The 16,208-nt window shown below is 37.3% G+C and overlaps 1 protein-coding gene across 1 annotated transcript in view; it reads right to left on the reverse strand.

Annotated features, from left to right (window-relative positions):
• Window positions 1–16,208, reverse strand: part of LOC136875966 (adenylate cyclase type 6) — a 364,554-nt gene that overhangs the window by 187,020 nt on the left and 161,326 nt on the right. Inside the window, exon 12 of the mRNA XM_067149581.2 lies at window positions 12,728–12,819. Coding sequence (XP_067005682.2) covers window positions 12,728–12,819 — 92 coding nt within the window. The remainder of the gene's footprint in view (window positions 1–12,727; window positions 12,820–16,208) is intronic.

Below are 16,208 nucleotides of genomic sequence, written 5' to 3' on the forward strand. Positions count from 1 at the left end.
GGTACGTGTGAGTGAGATTTTGAAATCTATTAGAGTAGACATGTAGGTTGTCTTTGACTGACTTCCCATGCTTAAGGAGCTTAAGTTTAATAATCACTGACCACACGATAAATCCACTTTATTTGTAATATTGAACGTTACCGGACGGAAAACTTGCGTGTACATTTTGAGTGAATAGGGTCGAACCTAGTGTCTTTTAAAATCACTTGTTGTTTCTTTTATGATGAAGTCATCTAATTTTACGACATTCCAGGAGAATCAGTAGATGTAATAATCACTTAAATAATAATAATATCGATTAAAGATCGGGTAAAACAGAAGTAAACGCTCGTGAGCCATAAAACTATTGTAGAATTCCTAAATGTGAGATAGAATGTGCTCTGTTCATGAAGGGTCTGGAATATGGCCTATCCTGAGGGATATTTGTTGCATAATTGAGTAAATGATGAATTAGTGGTGATATTGATTTATTCTTGTGTATTTGGAGCGCAAGATAGATTATAATTAGTGGAGCACGTGTTTGTGAGTGCATTTCACAGGTAGGAAGTAAAAATAATGCGAGTAAGGCTCACGCTTGCGGTAAATTCAACCTGTAGCCCACATGATGGTAGTGCTTATGGATTTTACTAGAATCTTCCATTATAATCTCATGAATTAGATGAACTTGCGCTGATATGTGAAATGTATTTCTATCAAGTGATACCCATGACTTCGATCACTAGCCACCATTAATGTAAGAGAATTTCTGTGCACGAATTATTTTTGCGAGACATTACGCGTCCCGACCATCGATAAAAATCATAACTAAAATTGCTAAGTCAGGATTCGTTGTAAATAGTGTACATAAAACGTGTTTCCCTAGTGTGAATGTGTGTGTAAGTGTGTATATTTCTCTTGTGCCATGTTAATTTCATTTAATTCTGATCTGATCGCGCACTCGCCGTGACGCGGATCACATTCATCGTTGTGTGTTGCCTTAAGAAATAATTTCATGCCCTTAAGGGAAAGTTTAATTAAATTAAGTCAAGGAAGACTAGGAAGGAATTTAATTTTTATTTTGCGAGATTTAAAAGGAAAGATCATCTCGTTACTTTGTAAAGGCACTCGATTTGTAAGAAAATTTATTTAACTAGCTCACACGTTGGCAATGTAAATTTCTAAAAATCTGAAATACTTTAAGATTAATTTGAATAGAAATGAAATGCAAAGATTAAAGGTAGAAATTTTGTTAGCCGCATGATTGCTTTGAAACATTGTAAAAATAAGTCATTAATGATTAATCAAAAATCATTACTCTGAAATATTAATGATGAACATTAGATAAATGATGCGGTGGAGAACTAGTAAGAACACGATCGTGTTACAATGAAACAGGTTAATTGGATGATAATAATAATAATAATAATAATCAAGATAATAATTAATTAATTTTAAGAATTTTAGAAACAGTTTTCTTTGCTACTGAAGTTCACGTTAGTGTCATTAACCATTATTAAATATTGTAAATGACTAATTCAGCTGTGTACATTGTAAAGACCACGTGTTGAGGCAACTTTAAATTGGTGAAACTTTGAACACATGTTTATTTAGTTCTTTCAGTCAAATGTTTGGTTTAAAAAAGGCAAGTGGCCTAATTACTTCTTTGGTTTCATTTACAGCACAGTAAAGCTGGAGATATGAACACAAGTCACTCTAAATCGAGGAAGAAACCCGATATTATGAAAGCTCTGTTATGTAAAAATGAAATATTAGCAAGAATATTTTGTTGTTTAATTGCTTATGTGAATAAATGTCAGAGTGTTGTTTTAATATTTCTTTTTATCCTGCTTGGTCATCAATCCTTACAACCCTTAAATGCCTCTAGAAAGTGATAGCCAACGATCGAACGGTCCACCTTGGGACTCATCGCTCGATGGCTGGGCTTAGCTCGGGAAAAATGGGGGCAGTATTATATTACTTTCCTTTTCTTTCGTCAGTATTATGTGATTTAAATGTTTCGCCATGAACAGTGGAATGTTGTGTGAGATGTTCAAATGTAAAGTTGAATAAATAAATAGTCTACACTCTGGGTAAATTGTTTTTCATGTGAAAGTTATCTTTGATTTGTAAAGACATTTTGTTCATTATTTTGCGATCTAATTTGAATATAAATTGTTAAGTAAAGTTTAGGATTACATTTGACTTTGCTTCTTCAGCATTGCCAATACCTTTCACCGCCCGGATATGGTTCCCAGTCGTTTCCCAACTATCCTTTCTTAGTCATCATATTGGTTATCCTGTTGTTATTATTTTCTGTGTTTAAAGTGCTTATAGTTATGATTTCGTACATATAATCATGTCTCTTGGCATTAATTTGTGTTAGTGTGTAACTATGTGGTTGCACAACAGTACCAAACATTATTATTATTATAAACTTTACTTGTAACGTCACTTATTCTGGAGGTTACATTTTGCATAAACTTGTTAATGAAATGTGAATTGGTGATGTTATGAACACGTGAGACAACTTTTGGACTACTAGCAGTGGAGTAGACAGCACACACGATATGAAACATTCAAGTACAGATGGACATTTCTAACTTATTCAAGTCTTTGCTTTCACAAATTAGATTACATTCATTAATCTTTCTCACTCTTATGATACTATTTCTTATCCACAGATACTTGTAGTTGTTCTCTATATTGAATCTGTGAGCGAGTGCAAATGGCTTCCATTTCTCTGGTGCCAGGTTCTTGTTCATATATAGGATGTTGTCATCCCAAATTCCTAGGTGCTGTGTTGACAAGATGCATTTTATGTGCCTTCTCTGCATTAAGTTCTCCTTATTGGAATATCAAACAAACCTCACGATGATTCTACTATGAGACTGGCTGGGCAATATAGGTGGCTGGTGATAGATGTCTACAGTTTCTTCTTCTGCTTGAAGGTCCAGAGCTCTTCTTATATCCTTCAAAGTTCTCAGCACATCTTGACTGGCTTTCTTGGAACACCAAATATGTCAATGGCATTTCTGCGAGAATATAGGTTGGACTCTGTTAATTGAGTACCGTCAAATGGGGTGATTTCAGACACAGGTGGTTTTGGGTGTGGTATGGTAGATTTGCTTCTTGTTGCATAGCAATGAGTCGCTGCTGCTTTGTGCTTGCACGTGCATTTTAGTTTGACCTTGAGGTTATGTTCCTGTGTTCCATGGTTTTTAATTACGAGACGACTTCATACTTTGGAAAATTTCCAGTGTGCACTGGCATTGTTGAAAGTTCATGCATTATCATTAAGTGGATACTTTTGATTGCCACGACTGGAAGAATTGCATTATAACTATGGTTTTTAGTGAGATCAACTGACTGAAGTGTTTATCAATGATTACTGTGGAATTTTGGTCTGGTTTAGTGAAAAGTAGCATTTTACGCACATGTTATTGAAAACTGAAAGCAGTTTGAGTAATTTCAGACAATGCCTAGAAATTATCAGATGCAGAAAGGAGCTACTTCAAGGTGTAATTACGAACCAAAACTATTAGAAAAAGCCATATGTGATATTAAAGTGGCAAGTTGTCTTATAGCATATGATTTGTATATACCTTGGTCCATCCTACAAAATAAAGTGCAGAAAGTACATCCGAAAAAAAGGGAGGACAACCAGTGCTAAATGAGGAAGAAGGAAATGCTCGAAAGTATCCACTTAATGATAATGCATGAACTTTCAACAATGCCAGTGCACACTGCAAATTTTCCAAAGTATGAAGTCGTCTTGTAATTAAAAAACGCGGAACACGGGAGCATAACCTCAAGCTCGTTACCCTCCAACAAAGCCTGCTACATCCCGCCACCGCAAATGAAATGTTCTTCCTGGGAAGTTAATTTTTAGCTGTGACTTCTACCAAGATGAAAGCAGTGCAGAAACAAGTGATAGTGTTGGCAACAACAATGAAAATGAATGCGATGAAACACACAATGAAGGTAATGACCAAGGTGATGACATTCTGGTGATGCAAGAAGAAGCTTTCCTTGTTGCAGATTATAAATACAAGTTCAGGAACAAAGGGCATACAAGGCAGTATTTTGGTGTGGCCTCAAATATTCGTTCAAGGGATGTGGATGTCAAATACTTGCGCCCAAATAAAAACAGCAGAAAAGTGTTTGTGTTTCCTAACATCCCTGATGAGTAGGCTATACAATAGTTAAAGAGCAAATTTTGAAAATAAATCCAGCCCTAGTTGAGAAGAGAGGATTGTTTATTTTCAGAGAAAATGCATTTTAGATTTATAGCCCTGGCAGCTGTATGTTCACTGTATCAAACTTTTACCTTTCCTTCATTTTTAGCATTATGATTTGTATAGTTTGTAAAAAAAATTATTAAGATCTTTCAGCAGGATTTCTGTTCAGTTTATAACTATTAATATTTCAATTTAGACCAGAAAATTTTACATTTACCTTGTCAGGAAATAAAGATCGATCATCAGTAACACATATTTATCATTACAATGATTTTAACCAGATAGTCATATTCTGAACACCCTCAGAACACTTTAAATATCACAACACCAAAGCAGAAGGAACGTCAAATTAAATTAAAGGATTATTTGTGTCCAAAATCACTTAATACGCTTTGAAACTTTGGACAGCAGTTTAAAAAGCCTATGCATTTGAAATCACCCCAATGTAGAGGGTGAATTTGGACATTACTTTTTGTTTTGTCAGGAATACATATGTTGGCATATTTTTTGTTTGTATCATATTGTATTAATTAGACATATTCCTCATTATTAAGATGATAAACAATACAATTTAAGATTCCCTTGGTGAGTTAAGATAAAAATAACCTCAAAACTCTCTGAAATCACTCCGTTTGATGGTTCCGATATTTTTAACCCTTGAGGACTGGCACGAAAAAATGTAACGCGAAGACTGGCGTATGGGTGTATTTGACCCGGAATTTTAAATTTTATTTTTAGCCATTGTTCACTACGTATAAAATAAATTGTGCCTAGACTGTTCTAATAAACTATTCTAAATCGTTTAATGTGATTTTAAAAAATTTATTCAATATAATATGGAAAATAAATACAATTATTTCATGAAGAGTAAAATAGACCTTAATAACGGCAGGAAAGTATTTATCTTAAATTTCAGTCACTTAGGATGAACAATTTAAAGAAATATTCACATTAATATATAGCACAAGTCTCAATAAGTGTTTCCAGTCACTCACAAATCGTTACCAGTATTTCTCAAGAATTCATGGCTGTCCAAAATGTGTCCTTTTATTCACGCTGGCTGGTAGCGATACTCGCACACTGGAGACACATGGGAGCGGTGTGTTGACCACAGATCATTTTTTCACAATTGTTGCACTCAGTTTTCATCTTCCTGTCAGCACTGGAAGGGCAATACCCACATCTTGTTCGGCCTTTTTTAGCTGGAGGTCCTGTCATCGGAGTTTCAATGCTTACATATCTAGCTATCTTCGACCTCAGCGAACGAGGAAGGTTCTCCATTACGGCTCGGCTTTTCATGTGTTCGTGGACCATTTCCTGAGACAGTTGCTTGAGGAAAGCTCGTCTAACTACCTTATCAGGTCTCTTTGATTGGTAGATAATGAGACTATTTATGCCAGCTACATTCAGCATGGCATAAAATACAGTTAGTGGCCAGCGGTTACTCACACGTCCAACGTTGTATGTTGCACAAAGCTCGTCAACAACATCAACGCCAAACTTTGTGCAGTTGTAAAATGTGTTCATCTCCGGCTTTTGTTTATCACCGATTTCTCCATCAATGACTGCGTCATGGTGCATTGTTGATAGGAGCAGCACGGTCTTTCCTTTCCTTGGAACGTGTGATACCAGAGTCACTTGATTATCAAATGCAAATTTACTTGAATACTGTGGTCTGTTTTTGTGTTGTACAAAACTAGGAGGAATTTCTTTTTTATTCTTACGTATCGTTCCGACTAAAGCAAGCCGATGATTGTTCAGCAGGTCTTTTGCTAAAGGCACGCTCGTGAACCAATTGTCGCATGTTATATTGCGACCGGTGCCACTAATTGGAACAATTAACCTTTTCACTACAGCCATGGCGGAGTTATCGACTTGATAAGGGCCTTCTGGTTGCTTTCCGGCATAAATTTCAAGATTTGACGTATAAAAAGTTTTCGCATCAACAAGTGCGAAAATCTTGATTCCGTATTTTGCAGTTTTTGATGGTAAGAATTGCTTAAATTTGCACTTTCCATGGAAAGGTTCAAGTTTCTCATCTATCATATTCACCAACACAATAATTCGTCTTACAGTTCACAACAAATTCTTCAAATAAATCTCGAATTGGTGCAAGGTTATCAATACGTTTCCTTTCGCTCCTAGTTTCAGTGTCATCAAACCGGAGACATCTCAAGAGGAACTGGAATCTGTACATGGACATTGTTGCGGGGAATCTATCCACTCCTGTACTGTCAGTATTCCACAGATCCCTGCAGTTCAAGTGGGACGATCGCAGTACTCTGGCAAGAAACAACAGTCCGAGCAAAGCCTTTATTTTGATAGGGTTTGTGAGGGAGGCATTCCTTTGTCTTTCAAAATTAGGCTGTATTTTAGTTATATATAAATTTGTATATTTCGTTATAGATCTAATCATGTCCTCAGTGAAGAAACAGTAAAATATATCAGATGGAGAACTCACATGTTTTGCCTTACCTTTCACTCCAGTCAAGTGAGTCACAATATTTACCGCTCTGTACGTACATTGGGTGGTTGACATGGTGTATCTTTCCATTTTGTAGTTTTATCCTTGCCTAAAATTACGTTACAACTGAATTCATCAGTAATTTCACTCTCACTATCACACGACTCAGCACTTGCCTCACTATCAGTGTTATGCTCACTTTCTGACACACAGTCTTCTTCACTTTCACTTGCCTGTCCTCCGATTCCTTCCTCCTCTTCATCTTCTTGAAATACTTCATCAATTAGCAGTTTTAAACTTCTTGTTCCTTATTCCGATCCATCGCCACAGCTATCAAGATAAGCACTGACTTGACCGAGCAGGAGGCGGCGGAACGAGGAATGCTTGCTCAACAAAGAACAGTCACGTGAGGACTGGCGCCTTGGGTAAATCTGACCCGCTGGAGAGTAACACTCTAATAACTCGGGTGATGACAAAGCTATAACATGTCAACTTTCTCAGGATTTACTTCAAGGTCAGGAAGGAAGGTACTGAAGGCGACAGGAAACGAGGGATGACCAAATCAGAATTATAGGCTAATATTTAAGCCTCGGGTCAAAAACACCCATGCGCCAGTCCTCGCGGGTTAACTGAGTTCTGATATTAGTATTCTTTGCCCAGATTACATCCACCTACTCATTAATACTCCTTATGGTGCTCCTGCTTGCCTTTTTATGGTGGAGATCTATAGATTTCCACAGTTTACCTTCTTGTGTTATTTGTTCAAATTTGAGTCGTCTTATTTCACTTTGTAGCTCTAGTAATACTCTTACCACATCCTTTGATTCATAATTGCTCCACAATACTTTCCATTGTTCACTTCACTATATTTACCATGGGTCCACTTTTCACATATGCCGGGCTGAGGGAATCAGATGGTTGAGATGCTGGCCTTCTGACTCCAGCTTGACAGATTCCATCCTGGCTCAGTTTGATGGTATCTGAAGGTGCTCAAATATGTCAGCCTCATGTCGGTAGATTTACTGACACGTGAAAGAACTCCTGCAGCACTAAATTCTGGCACTTCGGCATTTCCGAAAATTGTAAAAGTAGTTAGTGGGACGTAAAGCAATTAATATTATGGTATTATCTTTTCACATGGTCAATGCTGATTTTATTCCTGGCAAGTTCCTTGCCACAAACAGCACAGGTTTCCATGTTCCTGCATTTTGTTGGATCTACAAAGAAATCTTTATGATGAATGAAACCATAGTACTTAAAAAGTTTTAGTTACTCAGGTTCACATTTGCAATATTCCACATTTACACTCATTGTACAACATCTGTAAAAAAAAAAAAAATAAAAAAAAAAAAAATAAATAAATAAATAAATAAATAAATAAATAAATCAATAAATAAATAAATAAATAAATAAATAAATAAATAAATAAATCATCATTTGAAATGACAATCAATAGGAAAGGTACAGATTCAAACATTTTTCTGGAGGGAATTCGGTAACAATCTGTTTCTAACTGCTGAATAGTAAAATTTGAAAGTGTGGAATTTGAAACATAAGAATATACAGCAAGAATTTCTGGAGGGACTGAAACAACAAATTCCAGTAACTGAAGTAGGAAATGTGGAAGATGAATGGTTCAACTTTAAAAGGGCATTTATAAGTGGGGTGCCTTTGGTAGAACACTGACGAGAGTGAAAGAAAAGGAGACATCATGGTGAAATGAAAAGATGAGAGAAGTAGTGAATAGAAGAAAGCAGGCATGAATAGAATAGAGATAAAAAAGAAGAAAGCAAAAGGAAGTATCTTGATAATAAAAGGAAATGTTAGAAGTTGGTAAGAAAAGCTAAGAATTTACACAAACGATGGAAACGGATGGAGCTGGCAGTAAGAGCTACATGAAATTATACAAAGTAGTAGGAAAGAAAGAGTTTATACAAAGCTGATGAAAGATGAAGGTGGAGAGATGATAACTCATCCAGAAGAAATAAAGAGAAGATGGAAGGAGTATTTTGATAAAATGCTGAATGTGAGTAATTGCGCAGAGGAAAGGGTAGTGCGACGGTGTGATGACTCACCAGTAGAAGATGATATAACCATGTTAAAATTACCAGTCCATAAAATGAAAATGGGGAAGGCACCAGGGACGGATGAAATTAGTGTGGAAATGATTAAGGCTGCTGGACCTGTTGGACTACAGTGGGTGTATAGATCGTTAAAGTGCGTTTGGAAATAGCAACATGTGGCAGAAGACTGGGAAAAGGGAACAATAATACCAGTCTTTAAGAAGGGGAAGCCTCCGAGGCTCAGGCAGCAGCATGTCGGCCTCTCACTGCTGGGTTCCGTGGTTCAAATCCCGGTCACTCCATGTGAAATTTGTGCTGGACAAAGTGGAGGTGGGACGGGTTTTCCTCCAGGTAATCCAGTTTTCCCTGTCAACTTCCATTCCAGTAACCCTCTCCATTATCATTTCATTTCACCTGTCAGTCATTAATAATTGTCCCAGAGGAGTGCGACAGGCCCCATCAGCCGGTACAATTCCCATCCTCGCCGCAAGATGGGGGCTTCATTCATTCCATCCCTGACCTGGTCATTGACTGGAAAACAGGTTGTAGGTCTTTTTTAAAGAAGGGGGACCAAAACGTCTGTGATTAACTATAGAGGAATCACACTCTTATCACAAGTGGCAAAAATACTGGAAAGGACATTAGAGAGGAGAATGAGAAAGAAGGTGGAAGGAGAGTTGCAAGATGAACAGTATGGCTTTAGAAATGGAAGATCTACAGTGGACCCAATATTCAGTATGAGGCAATTAATGGAAAAGAACTGGGAATACAGTAAAGAACTGATCATGACATTCAAGGCATACAGCGTGTTCCCGGGGAGAAGGTTTGAGAAACCATGCTCAAAAAGAGTCTGGGTACACAAACTGTAGAAATGGTGCCAGCAATGTACAACAACTGTGTCAGCAGTGTACAAACTCCAGTTGGGAAGACGGAATGGTTTAGAAATGTAATGAGACTAAGACATGTACAAAATATATTATGTACACATATTGACTTATGCAACTTAGGCCTGGGGAATGACAAGTAGGGAGGAGAGTAGAATCCAAGCCGGCAAAATGTATACAGTATTACCTCTATTTTACACTTTTCAAGGGACCGACAGAATACTGGTCTAAAGGGCAGGAAAGTGTAAACCATGGGAATCTTATATACCAAAATTTTTGAAAAATTAGGAAATTTGAAGGGACCAACAAAAAATGTTGAAAACGGGAAAACATTGAATATGGGAATGTAAAAGCAGGATAATACTGTACCACAGAAGTATGATAGGAAGAATACGGAAAGACAGATTGAGAAATAAAGATGTGAGAAAGGAGGTCAGAATGGGCAACCTAAATGAGAGAATTGATAGTAAACTAAGATGGTTTGGATATGTAAAGAGAAGAGAATACAATAACTTATGAAGGAGATGAAGTTCAAGGGAAAGGGAGTGAGGTGAAGACCTAGAACAAGGTGGACGATTCAATAAAGAGGAGTGCATGAAGAAGAAACCTGGACTGGAACAGAATGATGGAAGAGGAATGTTGGAAGGAGAGAGGAAGGTGAAGTGCCATAAATGTTCTGACCTGGCAGGAGCTGAATAATGAGAAGAAAGGATGATGATGATGATGTAGAGGGAATCAGCATATCTACCTTTATTTGTCCTTATCTTATTTTAGGGTGGAGGTAGATCAAAGCCACTTGGTTTCCTTGAGAGTCATATTATCTTGTGGTATTGAGAAGGAGATTTTTCAACCCTTTTCTGTTTCTATGTATCCAGTAGGTTGAAATTACTGTCTGTCAAAAGACATCTTATTAATATTGTTTAATAGTACTAATGTGCAACTTATTCCTCAAAGTTTAAGACTGAACATGTACCTAGTCTTAAAGAGGAGTTAATAATACATTTTTAAATGAGTTACTGATAACTCTTAACTCTTCAGATTGACAAATGTACTCATAAGTTAACAATGTTATACAGTGTGTGTAGAGGCAACTGGAATGTCCAGAAGACATTGTTTCCCCCACCATACAACTGAACATGCAATGAAAATTAAAGTTCCAAGGTATATAGGAAGGTTCCTTTGTAGTTCAAAGGTTGAAAATATCAGGTGGCTCTTCTGCTCCAAATTTACTTTGAAATAACATTACATATTCAGCATGTAGGAGAAATAGTCAATACTTTCGAACCGGGCGAGTTATTCATGCGGTTAGAGGCACGCGGCTGTGAGCTTGCATCCGGGAGATAGTGGGTTTGAATCCCACTGTCGGCAACCCTGAAGATGGTTTTCCGTGGTTTCCCATTTTCACACCAGGAAAATACTAGGGCTGTACCTTAATTAAGGCCATGGCCGCTTTCTTCCCACTCCTAGCCCTTTCCTATCCCATCATCGCCATAAGACCTATCTGTGTCAGTGCGACGTAAAGCCACTAGCAATACTTTCCAATATCCAGTAGCCATCAGAATATTATATTTACAGCTGTGTTTGCTGAGGTGTGTGTTTTATAATGCCCTGGCACTTGAATATGAGCCATTGGCTGCAATGATGGACTGTTTGAGATCTTCATTTGTTTGTGCACACCATCTTAGGTCAAAGAGTTAAGTTATTTCTTACCTCAGAGGCAAAGATCATTATGTGAGTGTATGTGTTTCTGTGTCCAGAGTGATGATTGCATGTTATGTGTTGTGTAATTTGTCATAATGGCCTAGGGAGAGGGTGAAACCCAGTGTCTCTCCATAGTCTACTCCTGTTGATTAACACCAAGGGTACCAAGCGAGTGACTGCGCGGTTTGGGTAATGTAGCTGTCAGCTTTGCATTCAGGAGATAATGAGTTCAAACTCCACTGTTAACAGCCTTGAAGATCATTTTCCATGGTTTTCCATTTTCACATCAGGCAAGTGCTAGGGCTGTACGTTAATTAGGGCTGTGGTCAATTCATTTCCACTCCTAACCCTTTTCTGTCTCACTGCCACCATAAGACCTACCTATGTCAGTGTATGATTTATCACGTAAAGCAACTTAAAAAAAAAAAAAAACACCAAGGGGTCTGCTTAGGGTTTAACATCTCCAACCAACAGATGAATAACTATTAACAGCAGCATTTACCTTCCTTTGTTACAAACATTGTGGAGAGGTTTGGAAATGAACCCAGGCTTTTGGTATGCAATCTAGTGATTAGGAATAATTGTATATCAACACCTCTCCTACCTTCCCGCCAATATTCTGATGGTGAAAAACTCTTTCCAACAACAGGACTCAAACTTTCTTTCCAATTTGCTTTACATTGGATTGACACAGGTAGGTCTTATGGCAACTGTGGGATAGGAAAGGACTAGGAGTGGGAATGAAGCAGCCATGGCCTTAATTAAGTTACAGCCCTAGCATTTGCCTGGTGTCAAAATGGGAAACCATGGGAAATCATCTTCAGGGCTGCCGACAGTGGGTTTTGAATCCACTATTTCCTGGATGCAAGCCCACAGCTGCATGACTAACCGCATGGCCAACTCTCTCAGTAGGACTCAAGCTTAAATACAGTGTAAGTCAACAAAAACTTGACACTGTATGATCATGGCCATCAGGCAAGCTTATGCTTAAATGTGTTTATCATCTTTCTCGTTTCATTTCCCCTTTCATGTGTTGCAGGTACCCGTTACTGACCACTCACATCTATTACTCTTGTTTCGCTAGTGGCTTTACGTCGCACCAACACAGATAGGTCTTATGGCGATGATGGGATAGGAAAGGCCTAGGAGTTGGAAGGAAGTGGCCGTGGCCGTATTAAGGTACAGCCCCAGCATTTGCCTGGTGTGAAAATGGGAAACCACGGAAGACCATCTTCAGGGCTGCCGAGAGTGGGATTCGAACCCACTATCTCCCGGATGCAAGCTCACAGCCGCGCGCCCCTAACCGCACGACCAACTCGCCCAGTGCTCTTGTTTCAACCACATCACTTGTAGTAATAAAAATGAATAAATATCTAGGGGAAGATATACCATACTTACTTTGAATACTTCCCTTGAGAGGTATGTCCCATCATCCTGAGTTCTTTAGAAATACTGCCATTCATGGAATATGTATTATTTGGTTTCTTGGACTGTGGACCCTGGAACACAATAACATTCTTATGCACCAGTATGCAATATTTCTTTCCGTGCTTTCTAACAAAGAACATAGTTTTGTGGGCAATAGAAGAGTCAGAATTGGTCTTTAGAATCACTAAAATAAGTAGTTCTCAAATATCTTACTTCTTTACCTATATAAATGTACAGATATTATGATTATTGAACACAAGAACAATAGGGTGTGTGTATGATCTTCTTAGGTTTGAACTAAAAACAGGTCAACCCAAGTACAAAGTTCTGGAAAAGTCTCCTAATCATTTATTTGAAAAATGAAGCTGCAATGCTTTTGCACTAGTTGCCCAAAGATGCAGCATACCAATTTAATCATGGTGAATGGCAATATTGTAAAACTGTAAATTATTTAATATTAAATCTATATAAATAAAGTTGTAAGGGGTCTGATGTCTGTAAATTCATTTTTTTGCACATTTTTGAGATATTTATCCATTTTAGTCAACTCAAGACTGTTACAGTGGTTTTTAGCTTACCGGTACATGTCTGTTTGCCTGTTCCACCATCATGCGGAAAGAGCTGAATGGATTTCTACCAAACTTCATATTTGGAGTCTACTCATTCTGGAGCAGGCTTTGAAATGATCATGATTTTAAAATCACTGAATAGACTGGGAGGTTTATAGGAAGACCAAGACAGTTATTTAATGTTTCCTTATATACTGTCAAACGGGGTGATTTTGGACAGTTTTGAGGTTATTTTCATCTTAACTCATGAAGGGAATCTTGAATTATATTGTTTATCATCCTAATAATGAGGAATATATCCAATTAATACAATACCCTACAAATGTCAGTGGAGAGATAGCATGGAATGACATCAGTAGACAAATAAGTTTGAGTGGTGTCTTTAAAAGTAGGAAAGATCATAATATGAAGATAAAGCTGGAATTCAAGAGGACAAATTAGGGAAAATATTTTTTTATAGGAAGGGGAGTTAGGGATTAGAATAACTTACCAAGGGAGATGTTCAATACATTTCCAATTTCTTTGCAATCATTTAAGAAAAGGCTAGGAAGACAACAGAAAGGGAATCTGCCACCTGGGCAACTGTCCTAAATGCAGATCAGTAGTGATTGTAGAAACAAAAAATATATGCCAACATATGTGTTCCTGAGAAAACAAGAAGGAGTGTCCGAATTCACTCCATATATTGGGGTGATTTCGGACGCACATGCTTTTTAAACCGCTGACCAAAAATTTTAAAGCGTATTACGTGATTTTGGGACACAAATAGTCCTTTATTTTAATTCTATGTTCCTTCTGCCTTTGTGTTGTGATATTTAAAGTGTTCTGAGGGTGTCCAAAATTTGACTAGCTGGTTAAAATCATTGTAATGATAAATTTAATATGTTACTGATTGATCTTTATTTTCTGACAAGTTAAATGTAAAATTTTCCGGTCTAAATTGAAATATTAATAGTTATAAACTGCACAGAAATCCTACTGAAAGAGATCATTTTTTTTTTTACAAATGATACAAATTGCAAAAAAAAAAAAAGAAAAAGGGTCGATACAATGAACATGTAGCTACCGTGGCCTAGTGGCCTATAAATCTAAAATACATTTTCTCTGAAAGTAAACATTCCTCTCTTCTCAACTTGGGCTGGAAGTATTTTCAAAATTTGTTTCTTAGCTATTGTATAGCCTGCTCATCAGGGATGTTAGGGAATACAAACACTTTTCTGCTGTTTTTATGTGGGCGCTAGTATTTGACATCCACATACCTTGAACAAATATTTGAGACCACGCCAAAATACTTCCTTGTATGCTCTTTGTTCCTCAACTTCTGTTTATAATCTGTAACAAGGAAAGCCTCTTCTTGCAACACCGGAACATCATTACCTTGGTCATTACTTTCATTAAGGTATGTGTTTCATCGTATTCATTTTCACTGCTCCTGCCAGCACTATCACTTGTTTCTGTACTGCTTTCATCTCAGTGGAAGTCACGGCCAAAATTCGCCTTCCCAGATATGACATTTCATTTGCAGTGGTGGGAAGTAACAGGTTATGTTGGAGGGTAACAAGCTTCCTTGGGCATTTCTTCGTCCTCATTTAGCACTGGTTGTCCTCCCAATTTTTTTGGATGTACTATCTGCACTTTATTTTGTAGGGTGGACCAAGCTAAACCAAATCAAATGCTTTCCTATAAGAGAACTTGTCACTTTCATCACGTACGGCTTTTCTAATAGTTTTGGTTAGTAATTACACCTTGAAGTACATAGCTCCCTTCTGCCTCGGATAATTTCTAGGCATTGTCTGAAATCACCCTGACTGCTTTCAGTTTTTAATAAAATGTGTGGAAAACACTACTTTTCACAAAATCACACCAATATTCCACAGTAATCATTTATAAACTCTTCCATCAGTTGATCTCACTAAGAACCGTAATTATAATGCATTCCTTGCTGACAATCGAAAGTATGAAGTTGACTCGTAATAAAAAATGCGAACACGGGAAACATAACCTTAAGGTCAAACTAAAACATGCGCGGAAGTGCAAAGCTATGCAAAAAAAAAAAAAAGAAGGCAAATCTACCATACCGTCCGAAACCACCTGTGTCCGAAATCACCCCATTTGACGTTGCTATTGCTTTTCTGTAAAATTTGTGCACTACATCTGAAATGTCTCTTTATTTAATATTATTTTTGCTCTATACATACTTTTGCTAGGTAAACAACTGATAGGGAATCTGCCATGTGGGCAACAGCCCTAAATACAGGTGATTGATTGATTGATTGATTGAAATGAAGGAAAAAAATTACTGTTTTCTATTGAATTTATGTTCTGTCATGAGTGACAGACACACAGCTCGACAGCATGTCTACCGGTTGCTAAGGCAACGTCTTAGTCTGCTTACCAGTAAGGAAGTAATGTAATGCTATGTTCGTCAACATTCAAGTGAACTCAAGGTTATTAACTAGGCAAGAGGGCATCAAGCTACCATTCTGTGGGATACGTGCAAAATACGGTTGAAGCTTACAGTTGTATTTGAATTGTGTTAAGCATGGTTGTTAATATTTGAACAGTACTATAGAGCACAGACCATTATTTCACATGGTAAGGTGTTTTCCAGCATTTGCTATACCGGTATTTTATTTCTTCTCTTTTTCTGCTTTAATTTCTTGGTTGCCTCCCTTGACTCTGCTTTGCCTCTTTAGTCTTAAGTAGTAACAACATCAGTTTTCTTATCAGAATACTTAACAAGCCCTGAGGCAAAAATTCTTCCCTGTAAATGATATGATAAGAATGTAGAGAGAGGCATTTAATTTTTCCAATACATCTACAATATATGATATTTACATAAAGGCCTATACTCAAATATTTTAAAATTTAATTAAGTTGTT

The sequence above is a fragment of the Anabrus simplex genome, chromosome 6, assembly GCF_040414725.1.
Source record: "Anabrus simplex isolate iqAnaSimp1 chromosome 6, ASM4041472v1, whole genome shotgun sequence".
Taxonomy (NCBI): domain Eukaryota; kingdom Metazoa; phylum Arthropoda; class Insecta; order Orthoptera; family Tettigoniidae; genus Anabrus; species Anabrus simplex.